Source organism: Crinia signifera, chromosome 4 (genome assembly GCF_055691185.1).
Source record: "Crinia signifera chromosome 4, ASM5569118v1, whole genome shotgun sequence".
In the NCBI taxonomy this organism is placed as follows: domain Eukaryota; kingdom Metazoa; phylum Chordata; class Amphibia; order Anura; family Myobatrachidae; genus Crinia; species Crinia signifera.
In genome coordinates, this window is record NC_139220.1 from 30299793 (window position 1) to 30319751 (window position 19959).

The 19959-nt window shown below is 43.1% G+C and overlaps 1 protein-coding gene across 7 annotated transcripts in view; it reads right to left on the reverse strand.

Annotated features, from left to right (window-relative positions):
• PCDH1 (protocadherin 1) overlaps positions 1-19959 on the reverse strand; it is a 158874-nt gene that overhangs the window by 121053 nt on the left and 17862 nt on the right. For 6 of the 7 annotated variants that reach the window (XM_083181495.1, XM_083181494.1, XM_083181493.1 and 3 more), the window contains exons 2-3: positions 11421-12241; positions 5709-7901 (exon numbers count right to left, since the gene is read on the reverse strand). In XM_083181495.1, the coding sequence (XP_083037621.1) occupies positions 5709-7901; positions 11421-12241 (3014 nt within the window). Of the gene's footprint in view, positions 1-5708; positions 7902-11420; positions 12242-14221; positions 14362-19959 lie in introns of those variants that run through there. The other variant, XM_083181496.1, reaches the window with a different exon arrangement.

Sequence of the window (19959 nt, forward strand, 5' to 3'; positions counted from 1 at the left end):
TTCTCCCAGAAGATCCGACAGCCAGGTGATGGTCTACATTCATTGAGTAGATACACTTCCATACTTTCATACCTTATTTAGGAGTTAATTAACGTAAAACAGGCAGGAGAAGTTAACAGCTAGTGTCTGTTAGCAGCACAACTAAGAATATTATAGCTGCTAAAAAAATAAAATATGACGACAACACAAACACCTTTACAACTATCGTATGGCTGCCCGGGGCTCAGACGCATTCCACTGTAGTGTGGGAAACTAGTCCCCAGTAATTGTCATGGTTTCTGGGTATGAACAAGCTGTCAGCAGTGCTTTAGGTCACAACAACTGACATTAATCAGCAGCTGTGCCGTCGTCTCAGGTAGTCGTCTTACAATCTTGTGCAACAGACATAGTATAGCGCTGTACTATGGCTATTGTTCGGCAAAACCTGGATGTCTACATTCCTAGTATGACATACTATGCAAATGAGATGCGTTAAAGGAACTATTGTGACATGTAAGACAGATGGCAACAGACTTTGACACTGGGGAAAACCCCAAAAGTACCCTTCCAAAATAACAAAAACGGTCCATATTCAATGCGGCTGGCGAGGGGGTTAAACGGCGAGGATTGCTGTAAACAAGCAACCCTCGCCGTTTAACCCCCACGCCGGCCGCTCACCCTATTGAACGTTCCGGGGCATTCCCTCATTTAGCAGCAGGCCTCGCTGTTTTGGCGACTGCACACTCCGTTTCCACCTCACTGTAAAATCGCAGCAAGGTGGAAATGGTGTGTGCAGGGGGGACAGTTGATTACTGACCTGCGACGGCAAGCAGTCAGCACAGCGTGCCATCACAGCTCATAAAAGGGTATTGAATAGCGCCCGACAAGTCTTTGGGGTCTTTTACCAGTCACCTAGATATCAGACCACAATGTAACCTACAGATCTGTCCTCATCTAGCTAGGCTGAAGTGGCCAGGTGCGAGTGCCCAACATCCCCCAAGCGCTCTATTTCACCCAAATGTATTCCTGTCAGCTCACAAATGGCCTTAATCTAGTTCACTCTTAAGGTCCACATACACTATGCAATTTTGGGCCGATTTCGTCCCTTTGGGCCGATAACCGAGTGAAAATCGGCCCAAAATCGCAGGTGTGTGACATCTGATCCTATCCGATACGCTGTCCCATGCGCATCAGACCGGATCATGGAGGTCAGACGGTCAGCACATAAGATCACCACCGACCTCCCTTTATATATGCCTGACCGGGGGAGCAGTGGGGCGGGCGGTCATCATCTGCGGGACACCGGGGCCTGCAGCGGGTGTCGAGTCCTGACCTGGCCGGGCAGTGAACACAGATATCAGCGGGACGGGCAGTGCAGTGGCGGACATTAGATTTTTAAAATAACCTGTCAAATGACTGGCCGTTCTCTGATTGGCTGGTCTCAGCCAGTCAGAGAATGACCAGTCATTTCACAGGTTATTTTAAAAATCGAATGCCCGCCACTGCACTGCCCATCCTGCTGATGATATCTGCGTTCACCGCTCGGCCAGGTCAGGACTCGATGCCCGCTAGTAAAAGCACTCGCCCCGGCGTCCCACAGATGATGATGACCACCCCCTGCTCCTCACCGCCCACTGCAGCTCCCAGTTACATGTGATAAATCGCTTGCGATTTAGCACATGTGAAAAATGGCCCATCAAGTGCCAAATTGTATGTGAGCCTCTCGGGGAGATGCCGGGAAAATACTGGCTGCTTTATTTTTACACTGCAATATAGATCTCACTTTGAAGAAAAACCCCACCCAAATCTAACTCTCTCTTAACATGTTATGCATGTACACATGGTTGTGCAGTGCACATGGTTGTGCCAATTTGAGAAGGAATTTGCCTCTAAGAGTGAACTAGAATAAGGCCCAAATGCCCTTATTTAGATCTGATCGCAGTACACATTTGTTCTTAAAATGGACAAAACCATGCTGCACAGCAGGTGGGGCCACAGTAACATGTATAAAGAGAGTTAGATTTGGGCGAGTTATTTTGTTTCTGTGCAGGGTAAATACCGCCTGCATTATTTTTACACTGCAATTTAGATTTCAGTTTCAACACACCCCACCCAAATCTAACTCTCTCTGCACATGTTACATCTGCCCCACCTGCAGTGCAGCATGGTTTTGCCCATTTTGACAACAAATTTGTACTGCGATCAGATCTGAATATAGGCCAAAGACGCCAGCGATCCAGATGCACATATTGTGTTGTGTTGCGACTAAGACACAATTTGGGTGAATAACACGCTTGGAGCAAGATGAGGCGCAAAGGACCTGGTGAGTCAAGAAGGGTGGTTTGTCGTGTCTGTAGCAGCAGTGTACAGAATGCCCTGCTACAGTTTTGCTATTTGGCTATGCTAAAACTGTTGCACAGCATGCTGGGATATGTAGTTCAAGCAACAGCTTGATGGCCAAAGATTCCCTCTCCTTGATGTACAAGGACAGATCTTGATCATCTCATTAATTAAAGAGAATACATTGGTCTGAACCAATGAGGATTAGTGTAGCTGGACAATTTCACAACCCTTGCGTGAATTGGTTCATTCCAGTCTGCGTGCGTGTGTGTCAGTCAAATATTAAACTTTTGGTAATTTTAAAATATTAGTCTACATAATGGCCTGTTTTATCTCAGTGCTGCGCCCGGCTCGATTTTTACACAGGAGACTGTACCTGCTAAAGCAGCCTGCCCAGTGCCTTCACCACCCATGGGCCACAGTGACCAGCGGACAAGAAGAGTTGCAGTATAGCAATACCACCGCTGGCCACGCCCCCTTTTTGCAGCGGTGCTGTAAACATACCTCAGTGCATCCTGTATTGTTACTCTATATATATAAAAAAAAATATATATATATATATATTCATTCTGTGCAATCACTACAACTATATATTCGTTTCACACTGAAACCTACCAACAATAAAAATTTTATAGAAACCAAAACGCATTCAGTTAATTAGCGTTTTGACCATTAGGATCACTTCCATTACAAGTGAAAAGACCTATAATACCGGCTAATATGCCTCTAAGTGTGCCTCGCTTCCTTTTTCATCCTTAATTGCAGCCGTCGGACAAGTGGGGGAAAGCTGTGCATGTTTCAGGAGGCACTCAGCGAAGCCTCCGGGGAGTTTCAATTACATATTTAAAGTCAGCATCCCACAGCAATAACCCCCCTTCCCCCCCCCACCACCAACCCCACCACCACCTTTCCCCCTGTTCCCTCTACATTAACACTGTTAAAATAAAAATATATCTATAAAAAACACACCACAATGAGATGAATGATTTTTTTTTAAAAAAAGGAAAACAAAATCTTTATTTACAAATAATGGTTATTCACAGTATTTGGTCATTACAATGCAGACAAATTGAGGTGACATTTTTCTTGCTAATAAAAAAATACAATAAAAAAGAAGGTGCTTAAGGAGTGTGTAAGCAGCCTATTCTATTATTTATTGTGCAAAACAAAAAGTTTCCTATATAAATTCCAGTGAATTACCAGTGTGATTGCAGTGTATTACCGTAGGTGTCTCTGCTGCAAGTTGTCAATCACCTGCAGCACTGATCACCGAGATGCAACAAAATGCAGTGCTGCACCTCGATAGTCACAGGGGCTTCCCTACAGAAGCCTTATCGGATTGTTCTGGTGTCAACAGCAGAGCACTGCAGAGCTATTCCGGTATTATCTGTCCATTGCGACAAAAAGGAAGCTCCATGCAGACAAATGGATATTTATGCTCAGGTTTATAACAAAAAGTGGACACTGATCTAGTTTTAAAAGTCTTTTAAATCCGTCCAACCCTACATGTAAAAGGCACAATTAGCCGGTAGTCCTGCCCCCATCATTTCCCACCCGGTACACCGTCCTTATAAAAATATAGATTTCGGCTGTCCGGCAATTTAACTCGACAAGGATCAAATTCAACATCTCTTTTAAGCGTATTGATCACTTAGTCGAAGCATTAAACTACACTGCAGCCATTAGTTCATTCCGGTCGCCAGGGGGATCTTTAAGGATAGTTTTGCATCTACATTTCCAGATATATACAAATTATCGATAGGTAATAAAAAAAAAAAAAAAAAAAAAGATTAACAGAGCCTACAAATGTGCATAGCATATGGTTTACATTAAAGAACCTCTACAAATAAATTAGATTTTTTGTTGAACATTACTACAATCCTTCATTATTTTAACAAAAATGAAACTGGCGCTTTAAAAAAAAAAAAAAAACGCAATACACAGTGTCCTACGGGCTTAAACTTACATAGAAGGCACAAAGTTTAACACTGACAAATGTAATCGTTAACAAACAGCAAGGCATCCTGGTACCACTTATACCGTTTCTTATTACGCCATATAGACTAATAACGTTCCTGTAACTTGGTTATAGACCGTTTTTCTTAAAACCAAAACCTTATAATTGTTTGTGTAAAAAGTCTTGTTTTTTTATTTCTAATACCAAGGAGATTGCACTTTAGACCGATAAATAAAAATAGAACAAAAACCTTCATTGCAGACGTAGCAAAACTTCATGGAATTTGGACCCCAATGGCTTTTATTGAGCAGTCTGGGCCAAGCGATTATCTATCTCCCTTGAGTTAATGTTTAGAATGTGTAGTCATGTGTCATTACACAAAAACAACAGGAGGAGCAGGGTATTAAATATAGAGGACATGCAAAGCAGACAGGATAGAACATTAACAGGGTTTAAACATCAGCCTTGCCCCTTCTCCCTGTAAGTTCCATTCTACCATAACATCCTTACGATGGCCTACTTCCCAATGGCTTATTTTCCTGCTAAAAAGATTGTTTCCGCAATTGCTTTAAGCTTTGGAGGGGTTAATGGTTTTGCACTAGTACGGCCGACGGACACATTTGGTTAGAGAAAGTTGGTAGAGACCAGAGGCTAGAAAGAGAAAAGCCAATTTTAAGCAATAAACCATGCGAATAGAGGCAATAAAAAAGGTAAAATAATGAACTAAAACCAACTCTAAAAAGTTCCACAAAAGAATTAAAAAAAAAAAAAAAAGATAGCAGCGTTAGATTCACAATGCACCGGTGCTTAAATAGAAATCCCCTTTCTACCAAAAGCCAACGTTAAACACCACACCAGACCTTCCACTCAAAACCAAAAATGGTAGACCATTATCAATGGCAGCCAGAATAAAAGCAAAGAGCAGTTCACAAAGCTAAAAAACTTTTTTAACTCTGATGTTGTCTAAACCTCCCACCCCACATACACCCTTGCATTTAAATTGGCCAAAAACCCTTTAACAAAGCAAGCACAATTTATCCTATAAGGATATAGTGAGAACCAGCTCACATTAGCCTATTACACTGAATAGAATTCATTAAAATTCCAGACCATTCTACTAATGTAATAATTTAACTACAAAACACATAAAAAGGCTCATTGAGACTTGTACAAATTCAGATGGCCTACAATACAATTGTGCAGCCAACAGTACATGGCATTTCGTTCTTTGGTTCAACATCAATGGATTTGCCATCCCACCTGCAGAATAAATGGAGATTTAAAAGAAATAATCATAATGGGGCCAACGCCAACAAGCATTCCCATGAACTCCTAGATACGTTAAACCCTCGCCTGAAGAAAGTTATCACCATACGTCAGTCCATGCTAGAGTGCCATCCTTGGACGCCTCACGTAGAAAGTAATCGCCTACCTGTTTATGGTTGTATTTCTGGGGATTGGTCCGATAGCTGTAATCCGAGTACTGATCAGAGCCAGTGGAGTTGTTGTCTCCAGTGCCAACAAAGGTGTTGGCAGGTGGCAGATCTTGCACTACTTGGTGTTTCTTGGAGGCAGATGGGGACTGGGGTTGGAGCTGTATGGATGGCAGAGGTGAGTTTGAACGGTAATGACGGCCCAAGTCTGGGCTACCAGGTGGGTAGTTCAATGGAAGGTGGATTCGGGGACTGTCTCCAGCGGAGTCAATTAGGTTAAACTTGAGGGACTTCTGCAGTCCAGTTTCCTCATCCTCTTCTACAGGTTTTGGCGGTTTTGGAGACTTGCTTTTCTTGACTTTAATTTTATTTTTGTTGTTTTTATTACCCTGCTTTGGGGCATATAGATCTTTTGTTTCCTTCTTTCCAGCCTGATAGCCACTCTTTGCTTCTTTCTGTCTGCAATATCTAATCAAAACTACCACCACAATGACCATGATGACTGCCACAATGCCAGCTATTACACCAAACAAGATGTTTCGTTGTTGTTGTTTATTACGCTCATATTCAGGATCCCCAGCAATATCAATGTCTAATGGTGTATCCTGACTGTGACCAAGTAAAGTCTCTACATAAGTCTGATTTATTAGAGTTTCATTGATGTAAAAATGAACTAAAGCTGTACCAAGCCTTCGCGGCTTTCCATTATCATTCACCCTTACTACTAGACGATGGAGACCATGGTGCTTCCTTAAAATCTGTTTTTCTAGGGTGACCTCACCGCCTTTCGGCGTTATCTGGAAAAGGTCAAAGGGATTACCACTAGCAATGCTATAAGAGAGTTCAGCATTCACACCAGTGTCCATATCCTCGGCCCTCACTTTGTTGACCTGTGTACCTGGGTGAGTTGAAGGGGTAATATAGGCATAGGTGATGTTTGAAGGTACAACAATCACTGGAGCATTATCATTTTCATCGAGGACATTTATAGTTACTCCAACATACGATGAGCGGGGTGGGTCCCCTCCATCCACCGCCTTCAGCCGGAAAGTGTATGTACTCTGATGCTCACGGTCAAAGGAGATACTAGAAAGTATAGTGCCTGTGCCATTCTGGATGACAAATTCTCCACTGTCTGGCTCCACTGATAGATGGATACGAGCATTTTCACCCTTGTCCGCATCTATGACCGTGACCATGCCGACAGGGCTCAACCTGGGCATGTTCTCCATGACGGAGAAGTTGTAACCATTCAGCATAAACTTTGGATCATTGTCATTGCAGTCCAGTACAGTAATTACAACAGAGGCAGTGCCCTTTAAACTGGGGGTTCCTTTATCTGTAGCAACCACATGTAAGTCGTAATGTTCCCGCTGCTCACGGTCCAGAACGGTGTTGACTCTAATTTGTCCGGAGTCTGGATTGATGTAGAAGATGCCCCGAGAATTGGAGTCCGCGAGAATGGAGTAGGATATCTGAGCATTGGACCCGCTGTCTGCATCACTCGCACTAACTTCCATGACAACATCATCGGGGGAATTGTTCTCTTTGAAGTTGACCTCTATCAAGCTCTGGGAGAAGACAGGTGGGTTGTCATTCACATCAGTCACCTGCACCTTAAGAGAGTTGGTGCTGGAAAGAGGAGGGTTACCAGAGTCAACAGCCACAATTTCAATAGTGTACTCTTTTATGGACTCGTAGTCAAGTGGCGTGGTGGTCTGGAGGAAGTACTTCTTCTTGCTGTCCGTGCCAGTGTCGCTAACCTGTTTCAGCTGAAAGGGTACATCCCTGGCCACAACGCAGGTGACGGCAGCATTCTCCCCTTCATCCACATCAGAAACCTGTACCAAGGCCACAGGCGTTTCCACTGGCACATCTTCTGAAATGTTGGCTACGCCATCCTGATGAGTTACCAGGCCGAATCCTCTAATGTCAATCACAGGCTTGTTATCATTGGTGTCGCGTATGGTGATTGTAACCTGGGTGCGAGCAGATTTGGGATTGGATCCTTTATCCTTGGCCACCACGGAGAAGCGTAGTGTTCCAACGTCTTCGCGATCTATGGGACCTTGGACAGTTATCAGACCCGTTGCCCTGTCCAGGTGTAGCAGCCGGCGGACAGTATCTGAGGCTTGGTGAAACGCGTAGTCAATCTCCGCATTGGCTCCCTGGTCAGAGTCGTTGGCTTTCACCTGCGAGGAAAGGAAAAATAGAAGAAAAAACAAACAGAAATTAGACGCTTAGTTGAGTGATAAGGGTTCAACACATGCTACATTTTCAGTGAGATATATACAGAAAAGTTCATGAAAGATTGTGGACATCTGTTCTTCAGTAAGACACACCTGTCTGTTCACATGGCATTCCATTCAAGAAAAACAGGTCTATGTTACACAGCAGTGTCATGTAACAAAGTACAGGACAACTGCAGAAGCAAAGTTAGAAATAATGGAAAGGAGGAACCAAAATGGACTGTTTTTAAAAGTGTTGAGGTCACATTAAAAAGGTCAAGCTAAATGTAACAAATAAATAAAAAAAGATCCTTTTATGTCGTATACAGTAGGCAATGGTGGGAGGGGGTAGTGGGTTATTTTGACATTCCTACACAAAATCAATTGATGAATTAAAAGCTACATAGTAGTGTTAAATATATGTTTTGTTTTAAAAAGCGTTAATAGATAACAGGAATGAAATCAGCAGGTTACTTCGCCTACAGAAGCAGAACATTCTACGTACTGTTTGTTGCAAATTAAATGTAATAAATTGCCAGACGCGTATTTATTCTGTACTGTTGCGTGCTTATTTCTGACACAGGGAAACAAAAATATTAAATATATTCAAAAAAAATTTAAAACTATAAAAAAAATAAACCACAGCACTACATTTTTAAGGTTTGATAAGCCAGACTGCTGTGAAATGAATAGCTGTCAAAGGGGTCAATACAGCCGTGAAGTGCGAGGACTGCTTTGATCACATATTGATGGTGTCAAAGCCATTCGCCCGTGACAAGCATGACTTTCAACCCACTGAAACGATGATCTAAACAATTAGAATGTGGGGCAGCGCTATGATCAATGTGCCACTGAATGGATTGAAACCTTGGTTCTCAGCCTTGCTCTGCCTTAAACTCATACAACAGAATGATGGGAGGACGGGAGAAAGACGGATTAGCTTTGTGACTATATAACAAGTCCTCAATAAGATACATTGTATGGTCTGTCAAGAGTGACAACATATTAGAGAAAAATGACAATAAAATAGACATTGACGTGCTTATAATCCTTTCAGATAGCAAATGCTGGGTCACACACGGGATTTGGTCACTGGTCCGCCCCAGACGCGACCCAATTGCTCTAGCTGTGGCAAATAGCTACCCGGCTTATAGCCGGGTCGCTGATGTCATCCAGGGGGCTGGGTGGAGCTGGGCTGGGGCTTCCTCCTACATAGCAGTGAAAGGGACCTGAGTCGCTCGACAAGGGTTACCTGTTCAGACGGCCCAGCAATGGGGGTAAAACCCTTCTTTTAACAAGGGTTGGATTGCTGGGTTACTGTACCTGGGTGTTTCAAAATGGTATTTTCACACCGCACAGAGGCCCGAGGCAACCCGGCAAATTCCTGGGTCGGACCCGGGTTATTTGTGCGGTGTGAAAGGGGTTTAAGTAATCGATTGGAGCCCTAGTCAAGAGTTTTCTACAGTGTTATAATTTGTCAGTTTACTTCACAATAACGGGACCACTAGGTGGCACTGTTCCACTAATATTTAAGTTCCATTGTTTATTTCTTCCCTATGTTTGCCTGCCTGTCCTCAGGGAGCTAAAGTTTACAGTTCTTCCATTAACAGGTGCCACACTAGTGGTGATCTGAAGGCCTTTACAGGTCAAGGTGTTACAAGGGAGGTCTGGTTGCCTGCAGGCATAACATTTAAAAGACCATTTAACTGTTCTTTACCGTCAATGACGCACACATCATTTAAACCAATTTTATCTATCAAAATTCTTTAGTTTAATAAAATGGTTTAAAGGGAATTTTTAAAACCGCGTTATATTTGCTTTTGGTACTTGCTCAGCTACAATATATGCTAGGCAGAATTACACTACCCTTTTCTATAGTATGTGAGTGAACTTCATGGCGTCTTTCCCTCATTCTGACATTTACGGACTTACAAGATTTGGCACCACTGCCAGCAACATCAACGCGCCCCTAGACTAAGGCCCTACATTGCCCTATTGTACAATTAGAATGCCTGAATAACACGGGCCGATGGACAAAGACTTGGCAGTACAGAGAACACCTTCTTAAATGCTGGGCACTGAAGTGCAACAGAAAGTCTCATTACACCGTTTTTTATTTTTTATATTAACATTAGGCAATGGCCAAATTAAAAAAATGTCTTTATGTACAGACTAGACAGCGATGAAAAAGCCTCTGGAAACAACACAGACCTTGAATGTAGCACTAACATAAGGATGCGGACCACCAAGATCCCCCCAATCCCATGTATCTTTCGTCTGACAGACCCCCCTGAGAAGGAACAAGCATTGCACAATCCTTAAGCTACACACTGTGTCCCGCCGGCTAATGTTCCGCAATGCCAGGACAAAACCATGGGTCACATTAGGAATACAGTGTACTAAATTCTAGTTCACATGAGTCAGACCTGGAGGCATTTACCTGATACTAGACTGTGAAATAAGATACCATTAAAAAACTTGCTGAACCTGTTCGTAGTCAGGCCGGAGACAAATCGCATGCAAGGAATGCAAAAAATCCTGTACAGCAGTCAGTCACATGGAATAAATTGTATGAAGAGGAAAAGGCATGTCCATTGTAATAAACAAAAAAATATACAAAACTGGTTCTTCCTACGGTATACGACATTCAGGAATAGAGACCAGTTTGCCCCAGGCATAGTGGTACTTAGAATTTGTTTTCTAACATTATTAAATATTTTCACCATTCAGTAGATGGGACAGAAAATAGCAGCTGTTTGTGTCCTGCACGGCAGAGGAAGAGGAGTCGTTGGGTAACATTTATGTCATACAAATAAGACTGGATGCACGCTAGATGATCTACAGTATAAGGGCCGTCAAACCTTTCCGCTCATACTCCTACCTTCTGCGCAATCCCATTTAAAAGTTTATTTCGGCAAAAGGACAAAAATATCTCTGTTTACTGGAGCGCGGCAAATTACTATGTCCCTCCTGACACCTCGGAATGGGGAGAAAACAAGGCCATTTAAGCCGTATCAAAATCAGATTGGCTGAGAGGAGATGATAGGTTTTGGCAAATTGCCTGGATATTGCCCTACTGTGGGGACATCAGTGACAATCTCCAAAAAAAGGTCATCTCTATGCGATTTCACAAATTGGTTTGTTAGATTATCTACATAGTAACCATAACATAAAATTAAACGCATTCTGGGGAAATTTAAGCAATTACACATAATTCAATAATTGGTTATTTGATGTGATCCGCAGTTACCAGGCCAATAAAATGAACCGATAACAAAACAAAGGGAAAACAAAAAAAAATTGTTTTGAAATAAAGTTACCACTCCCCAGATTGTTTAAATTTGATCAATAAATCATATTTAAAAAAAAAGGACACAGGTATTCTTATCCAGCCTTTTGCCAAACCTTTGCAATCCTAAATAGAATGGAAGAGCCAAGGAAATACAAGTTGGAAAGATTAAAACATTAGCACACGCCGCTTACCTGTAGTACAGAGTGCCCCATTGGGCTATTCTCGGGCAACACCGCTTCGTAAGCCATCTTCTCAAATTTAGGAGCGTTGTCATTGGTGTCAAGGATGGAAATGCGCAATAGGGCGCTGCTGGCTCTTGGAGTCTTGCCACCATCTTGTACCTTAATGGTCAGGTCGTAAGAGTCTCTCTGTTCGCGGTCAAGATTTCCCATGACGATCAGCTGAGGTTGCTTTTCATCTTGGTCTTCAGCTACCTGCAGTCCAAAAAGTTCATGTGCTTCAGGCCCGACTATCAGCTCGTAAGAAGCCACCCCGTTCACCCCAGAGTCACGGTCAGTAGCTGCCGGTATGGGGAAGAGCATTCCTATGTTCGTGTTCTCTGGAATGGACAGCGTGAGGACCGGTGAGGCAAAGTTAGGGGTGTTGTCATTGATGTCCAAAACCTCAATTTGCCCGTCGAGTAGCCTCGGGACTGGGGACATTAAGTCCGTCATGGACACCTCAAACTCTAGGAAGCATGCTGTGCCTGGGAATAAGTTCTGGCACTCACGAAGGCTCTCGCGGTCAATGGCTGTCTCTGTTGTATAGATATCACCGGTCTTTCCATCTACACGGAGGTAAGGATGTCCCAATTCCAGCTTGTAAAGGTGCTTGGAATCTGGATAGCCATAGTCGGCAGCTAAACTTCCGATTAACACATTAGGTGGCTGCTCTTCGTCGACTTTGTATTTCACCTGGGTGGAAGAGCTGATCAGGGGAAGTTGTAGGAAAAGCCATAGGTATAAACAGGAGACTGTCCTCTTCATTCTTAGTCCCAACGGCAATGGCCACTCTGCAAGGAAAGCGAGAGAGGAGGAGAACCGGTTAAGAAACGGTAAGCCAATCAAAACAGCTTTTGTATTCAAGCTCATCACAGAAACACTAGGTGGAGGACATCATGCTGTGGAACGCAGATGCCGGCTTCCCAATTTGCTTTGCCAGGCTTGCTAGACAGCCAGGGTGAAGCTGACAAGGAAGAAATAACACACACCTCTGCCTTTGTCACCTGCACCTAGCAATTGTGTCCCTAATGCGACAGGAGTAGAAGCCACACCTGTGAGATTAGAAAACTAGCTTAATAAGTGCCATGCGGGAGAGTTCAGTATCAGCAAGTGACTCAGACGTGTATATAGGATTAGAAGTATGAAAAAAGTACAGCAATGTATGCTGCTAATCAGCCCGTCATCACCTGTACAAAGAATGCCTAGTGGGAGAAATGAGATCACTATCTGCTTCGCACACAAACACAACAACCAAAAGGAATCCAAAGTTCAACAGCTCTGTGCAATTATTTTTTTTTTAAAACAGATTTACCTTTTGAAGACATTTGTCAAAGTGCGTTACACGATAATTAAATTTTCCGTGAAGGAACTTACATAAATAAGTAATACAAATAAATCTTCCTCTTTACACTCAATAATAGACTACCTGCAAAACTTAATTGTAACCTAGTCGTTAAAAAAAAAAAAAAAATCCACACTACAAAAAACCTACGACGGAAAATATGGGGCATATATACTAAGACTTGGGGAGAGAGAGAGAAAAAAGTGGGTGGAGATAAAAGTACCAGACAATCTGCTCCAAACTGCCATGTTACAGATTGTGTTTGAAAAATGACTGCTAGGAGCCGATTGGTTGATAGCTTATTCCCGTCCACTTTAATCACTTCACAAGGCTTAGTACATATGCAGTAAACCGAGAACGCAAACCATACAATAATTAGCACACACCTAACAGAGATTGCAGGCTCCTCTGACTTGTGGACCGGTATAGTCCGTTTACAGTCCACATTCAATGGTCTAAAGCTACTATGGATTAAAAAGAAGGACAATACATACTTAACCACAACACTCAAAAAAAAAAGAAAAAAAAAGGAGTCTGGAAACAAAAACACCGGCTTAGGAAGTCACACAACACTGACCTCAAAGAACACAATGAGAGGGGGGACGGATACTTCTGTAGTTATAGACTCCCAGGAGAATGCGCCTTGTCGGTTTTCTCTGTATTCCACTGAACCAGTAGAACCAGCTATACCAACTTTTAAAAAAAAATTCCAATTAAAAAAGAAAAATAAATTCCTCACTGTATAACCCTTCATTAACATTCCTTTAAAACAGAAACAATTAAAACGTAATGACCGAACCGCACAAAAATGAAGAGGTGCTAGTAGCGCACTTTCTGCTAAAAAAAAAAAAAAAAAAACAGAAAGGGAGGGGGACACTAGACACCCGCTTCTGCCGGTCACAGAAGAGTCACCAACTTAGTGTGAGGCGAAGAGTTCAGGATGGTATCTACGTTACCCTCACCGACAAAACACATTAGTAGTCTTCACCTGCATTTCATAAGCTGTGACTGTCACCTGCAGGCTAGCATTAGCTGCAACTATGAACGCACGGCACAGGCATACAACTGAACACACACTGCAGCTTCTCCGTGCACCCAACAGCCACCAACAGGCACATGTTACACCCCCCCTCTCAGGTAACCGGGACGAAAGCTTCACAACATTCCAGGGACTGCAGCCGTAACGTTACACAGGGAATGTAGTCCTTTACTGCTGAAATCCTAAACAGGCTATTCCGTTTTCTGAACTGTAATCCCGGAGCTATATAACCCACGCAGTAGAACTACAAGTCCAAGAAGCACGACCTGCCTGTAAAACAGGACTTCATAGCATGCATAACTTCCTAGCAGGGAGGTATTCCAGCTCTGAGACAGGTGCAGGCAGTGGAATCTACAGCCAGCCAAAGCCTTACACCTCGGGGGTTATTACCTCTGGGGAGAGACCGTTTCTCTAGTGCTGGTGGAGCAGCCACTACCGGAGACAGGACAGAAGTCAGAGTGGAATACTGTGTGACAAGGAGCAAGGAGTGCTATGTCCCCTCCCCTGGTGACTGTGCCTTCCCTCTACTATGACAGCCTGGATTCCAGGGCATTGTGCTGTGTAACTGCTATCCCGGCACCTCCTCATCTGGCCAAACCGGTGCCAATCCGCAAGAAAAACAGGGACAGTTACTCTGAGCTCACGTCATGCACAACAGGGTGGGGAAGGCACAGACTTCACCGTCAGCGCTCCAGTCTATAAGAAGGATGTCAGGCACTGTATTAAAAGACTGTTACATGTGCTTTGATGGCAATGGTACAAAACAAAAAGGTGACCCGTATGTACTTTCTGACCAGCTTCCATTCTTACCCTACAGAGTTCAGTGGAATACAAGGAAGTTCTATAGAAGCACAGAACAATGCTGCAAGGAACCTTCAGGGCCAATTAACTAGCTTATTGTCACAGAGAGGACAATTCTCTCTCTGTGCTCTAAGTAGAATTGGATTCTATGAGCCCAGGCACTAGGGGGCGCTAGCACTAAGCATTTGGAGTGTTATAAAGTAGAAAGACATAAGCTACCAACCAACCAGTTTCTTACTGTCATTTTTGACACACAGCACGTAACATGGCAGCTATGAGCCGGTACTTTATCTCGGTCCACTTTCTAGGTGTGCATGAGTGAGGTAGGTGCAAAGGTGAGGTAGGGTGGCAATCGTTAAGGCCCCCATACCTTGCACAAGTGTATGGGGGCCTTAACGGTTGCCACCAAACCTATACTGCAGATATCCAGAGGATAGGTCTACATTATCGAGAGACAGTCGACACCATATAGTCAACGCATTTACCTTTTGTACCGGTCAACCTTAACCGCTGTGGAAATTTTGTCTGTCGACCTTTTGACCCTGTACTCATTTCGAGCATATGATGTTGACTGTATCTAGACCGTGTGGATCCACCCTCCCATTTCAAGGCCGGCACTATAATAAAACGGGTGGCCTTTACCCTTATAGCAGTTCGGCTATAAAGAGCTGTGCCTATTAAAAAAAGAACATTGGCAGCAACTCTACAGTTTTAAAAAGAAAGAAAAAAAAATGTCTGGAGTCCAGGATGAACATTTTGGGACGTATCCATTTGAAAAACATAGGACAGAACTGCTGGAACCATTAAATAAAACAGATTAGATTGGTGGTACTGTAGCTATATAAAAACCGAGTGCCAGAACAAGTGTTATCAATAGCTGAAGAAAGGTGGCGCCAATGCACAAAAGGGACAAGTAGTATTCTAGATCGATGAACCTCCCATCCACAGATCCGGCACGGTTCTTCACACAAATAGGTTTTCGATTACCAAAAAGGGTTTAGACATATGCCCCATTATTTTTAAAATACTCATAAAAGGGGTCAATAAACGTCATAAAATGGTACATCTGCGGTCACATTTTTTTTTATGAAATGACTGCAGAACACATGGAAATATCCACAGCGGATACATTTTTCACATTATATTTTTAGGAGTAAAAAATATTAGAGTAAGCTTAATACAGCTGTGCTGCGATTATATGTCCCTAGAATATATTTTCGCTCTCACACAAAATGACCTCCAGTGTCTTTAAACCGTAAATGCAGATTACAGAGGAGCTGCCCAGGTGTACGAACCAGATGGATAATTACTGAAAATGGGCGACTGCACAAGCCTGCCCTGGGAGACCCATCACCGTAACCTAGGCGCAACGAGGTACGTGGTGCAGTTATCATGGAGTCATTTCTTAATTTTATCGAGAGTGACAAATACATTTATTAAAATAATATATCACGATTTTACCAGTGGGTGGCTGCCCCGACTAGTTCTTGGGATAAAGGCGAGATGCCCTCTTTCTGCTATAACCCTCATTAAGGTCTATAAGAGGTTAACACAGGAGAGATCAGAGAATTCTCCAGTGCCAACAAATGCTGTGCCCCTTACCACGTCCCGGACCCAACTGCATAGTTGGGGGTGAAACTCCACAGTCATGAGACTGCAAACAATTACTTTAGTAGTAGATGTAAATGAGGCATGAGGTACGATTTGTCTCTACTACCATCATATGACAAAGCTTCTCCATATAAACCATGCGGGTCCAAGATGATTTTCAGACAGGCAAAATGCCAACATGCATTCTACAGACATGGTCAAATTGCCGACATTTATCAACTTGTCAAAAAGTCATGGGCTCCCTTGGCAGGGCAGCCGAGAGGAATACCGGGCCCGGGTAAAATTTTAGGGGTGGGGCCTAATCATGGGAGGCATGGTCACCTCATGAGGTTAGGCCACACCCCCAAATGTTTAGAGGGGGTGAAAAAAAAACACTCTAAAGTCGAGGGGGGGAGGGGTGGGAGCAAGCCTGGGCCCGGGTAATTAGTTACCCCCCCCCCTTCCCCTCTCGGCAGCCCTGTCCCTTGGCACACTATTATAATCTAACTCGATTCCCACTTGGATCGTGAAGTAAGAACAAATCAATTTCAAAGAAAAGGAATCCGAAAAATTGGTCGACTTTCTCTCATGTCGACATTTTGACCGTGTCATCATAATGCATGTTGGCAATAGGACTGCATACCAACCATACAACGCAAAGCATGAATTCTACCATTTGTAAAAATGTGACCACTGGTTGGCACTGTTCTACCTTCAACTATGGATGAAATGCTAGTTTGCATTGGCCAAATACAGAATATGTTACATAAATGCAAGCAGGCAATGTGAACAATTATAAAAATAAGTCATTATTCCTTTGTAGGGGGTGTCTGGAAACTCTCCATCTTCTCTGCAAGTAAAACTACAACTATTTGAAATAAGTATAGTATATAGCACATAAAGCTATAAATAAGGGAAGTCAAGCTAAAAAGGGATTTATACAACGAACAAAGGCAGGAAGAGAACACAATCGCAAACAAAAACAAATGGATTCTAGGTCCTTAATGGTTCAATTGTTCGCACACAAGCAGGTACTGTATAGCTAACAACTGCACCGTCCTGTTACCTCCCCCCAACACCTCTCCCCCCTCCTTCTCCTAAATACCAACAGACCTTTCTCCTTCACTTTAAAAATGAGTCTGTCATTTCCAACTTAGCCGCAGTTAATCAAAGGGGCCTTTCATCCCATAACTACCTGGGTCTGACAAGTACATTTTATGGTCCTCAGAGTCAGGAGAACGGGGAGTTTTGTGTGAGGGGAGATGAATTAAGGAGGCTCCCTCAGGGTCATGTAGCATTACGGCAACCACCTATTCGACGTCTATACAAGGCAATACACTAGCAGCATATTAGAGGTTTAAGTGGGTGCGAACCAAGTATGATGACTGTTAGAGTTCAGGCCATCTACCCATGTAAAACAATGGTGGACGCTCACTGGACCATTTAGTTAAGCCAAATTAAACGCAAAAATAAAAAAAAATGTAATTCAAGGATGGACAGTCAATCAGGATGAAGGCTACATCGCCAATCACACATTTAAAAGCCACACACACACACACACATAGTATTTAGAGTTCCCAAACAAACTATTACGTAAGTTGCATCATCGGAAAGTTGGGGTCACGGGACACTCTTCTAGGCAGGGTGGGCAATCTGTACATGCCAACATCGCTACGACCCCCTACGTATAGTACTCAGTTATATTATCGTGCATGTTGGAATAACAAAATCAATAAATGCTATAAGAGAACCACCAGCCAGATTGCAGTGACGGAAGTTATCAGTGAGATAAACTGGCTACACACTATAAGATGTGTTATTTGAGCAATGTCTTAGAGATGTACCTTTAACTCCCAGGCAAACGGCACACTAAGCAATATCGTTCAGTAATGTCACCCGTCCGTCCCCCCCCCTCAGAACGTGCAGTCATTGACGATATAATCAAAATTTTACTGCATGTTCAGGGCAGTACGGACGATGTAATGGTTAGTATTACCGCCTCACAGCGCTGAGGTCATGGGTTCTATCCCACCATGGCCCCTAACTGTGCGGAGTTTGTATATTCTCCCCATGCTTGCGTGCATTTCCTCCAGGTACTCCGGTTTCCTCCCACATTATACTGGTAGGCCAATTGGCTCCCAACAAAATTAACCCTAGAATTAATATATGTTAGGAAATATAGACTGTAAGCTCCAATGGGGCAGGGATGGGTGTGAATAATCTAAAACTCTGCGGGACGTGTGCGCTAAATAAATAACTGGTAACAAATAAGATGACTGAGGACATTGGTCATTAAACCTAATGGGGTGCACATCGTTAAAGTGCATGGGCACTAGGCGTGGGCATAATAGTGTTAAAAAAAAAAAAAAAGTTGTGTGGTGTGTACGCCCCTTAACAGTTAATTAAGAAGCTTTATTCTACAAGACCCAAAAGAGTTCATACCAGCTGGTTCCTTGTGACAATTGGATTTTCATTTTGTATTGTTTTGTTTCTTTTCTATCAGAAAAGTCCTTTGTCAGGTCGCTCGGAAGTAGATTTGTTAATAAAGCCACACAAATACTTTAATTAACAAGTGAAAGCTACAAGACACATCACACAACAAAACCATAGCAAAACAAAAACAGACACTATTTACTTCTGTAACAATAGAGTGTTGCAGGTATTCGGAATGTTTTGCCCCCCTTATTTACCCATTGCTCTACTGCGCCCTTCCTTATAATGCATACAAGAGTCAACGGTGCACAGTCAGAATGGAGAGAGTGAATTAACAGTATAAACAATGATTTGCATAACAGCAAAACTCATTCACTTTCAATGGATCTTGGAAAACGTTGTTTTGTGTTGAGATGGGAACAAGTGTGAAATCAGTGAATGGCGTTAGACACCCCCAGGGCTCCCCACACCACCAGCTATTGTAATGTACAGATTTTTCAGGGCTTTTCAGTTTGGAAGGATCCACAACACAACTCCATGGGAGGGGGGTTCAATGCAGTCAGGACCCTGCAGGGCTATTTACTATTATAATGGGGCAGAGGGCAGAAAGAACCTCTGCAAATGAGTACATTATTTAAATGGTGGCAAAGACAATATTAAGCCATAATTACATCTGAATCACGGCATTCGTCTTGTTCAGGCTGCCCTAGACAATTCAATTAGGATGCCTATTCAAGAGGGCCAACTTGCATCAGATTGGTATAGACCGGGCAGCGCAATACAAAAATGTTCACCATTGAAAAAAAAATGGAGCTCCCAGCAAAAAGTATATATTTTTTTCTCTATTACAGTCCCGGGTTAAAGATCCAGTATTTTGTGTTAAGCCTATCTAAGCCAGAGTTTCCAACCCCCTGTTCCCAGTGACCCCTAACCATGTTTTCCAGATCTCCCCAGCACCACAAGTGAAATAATTACCAATTCCCTCTGACTTTTTATAATGTGGAAAAAAGTAATGAACACCTCTGTTTACCACCTAGGACAGGGATGGGGAACCTTCGGCCCTCCAGCTGTTGCTGAACTACACCTCCCAGCATGCCCTGCTACAGTTTTGCTATTTGGCCATGCTAAAACTATAGCAGGGCGTTCTGGGATGTGATCTAGGAGATATGTCAAATAAAACAAAAATGTATTTTGCACAATGCCCACATGATAAACCATAAACCGGCCTATTACCCCACCAAAAGGGGACACTGGAACGTACCGTCTAAACTGGTGAAGGATATTCTAGTTTTTGTGTGAGTGTG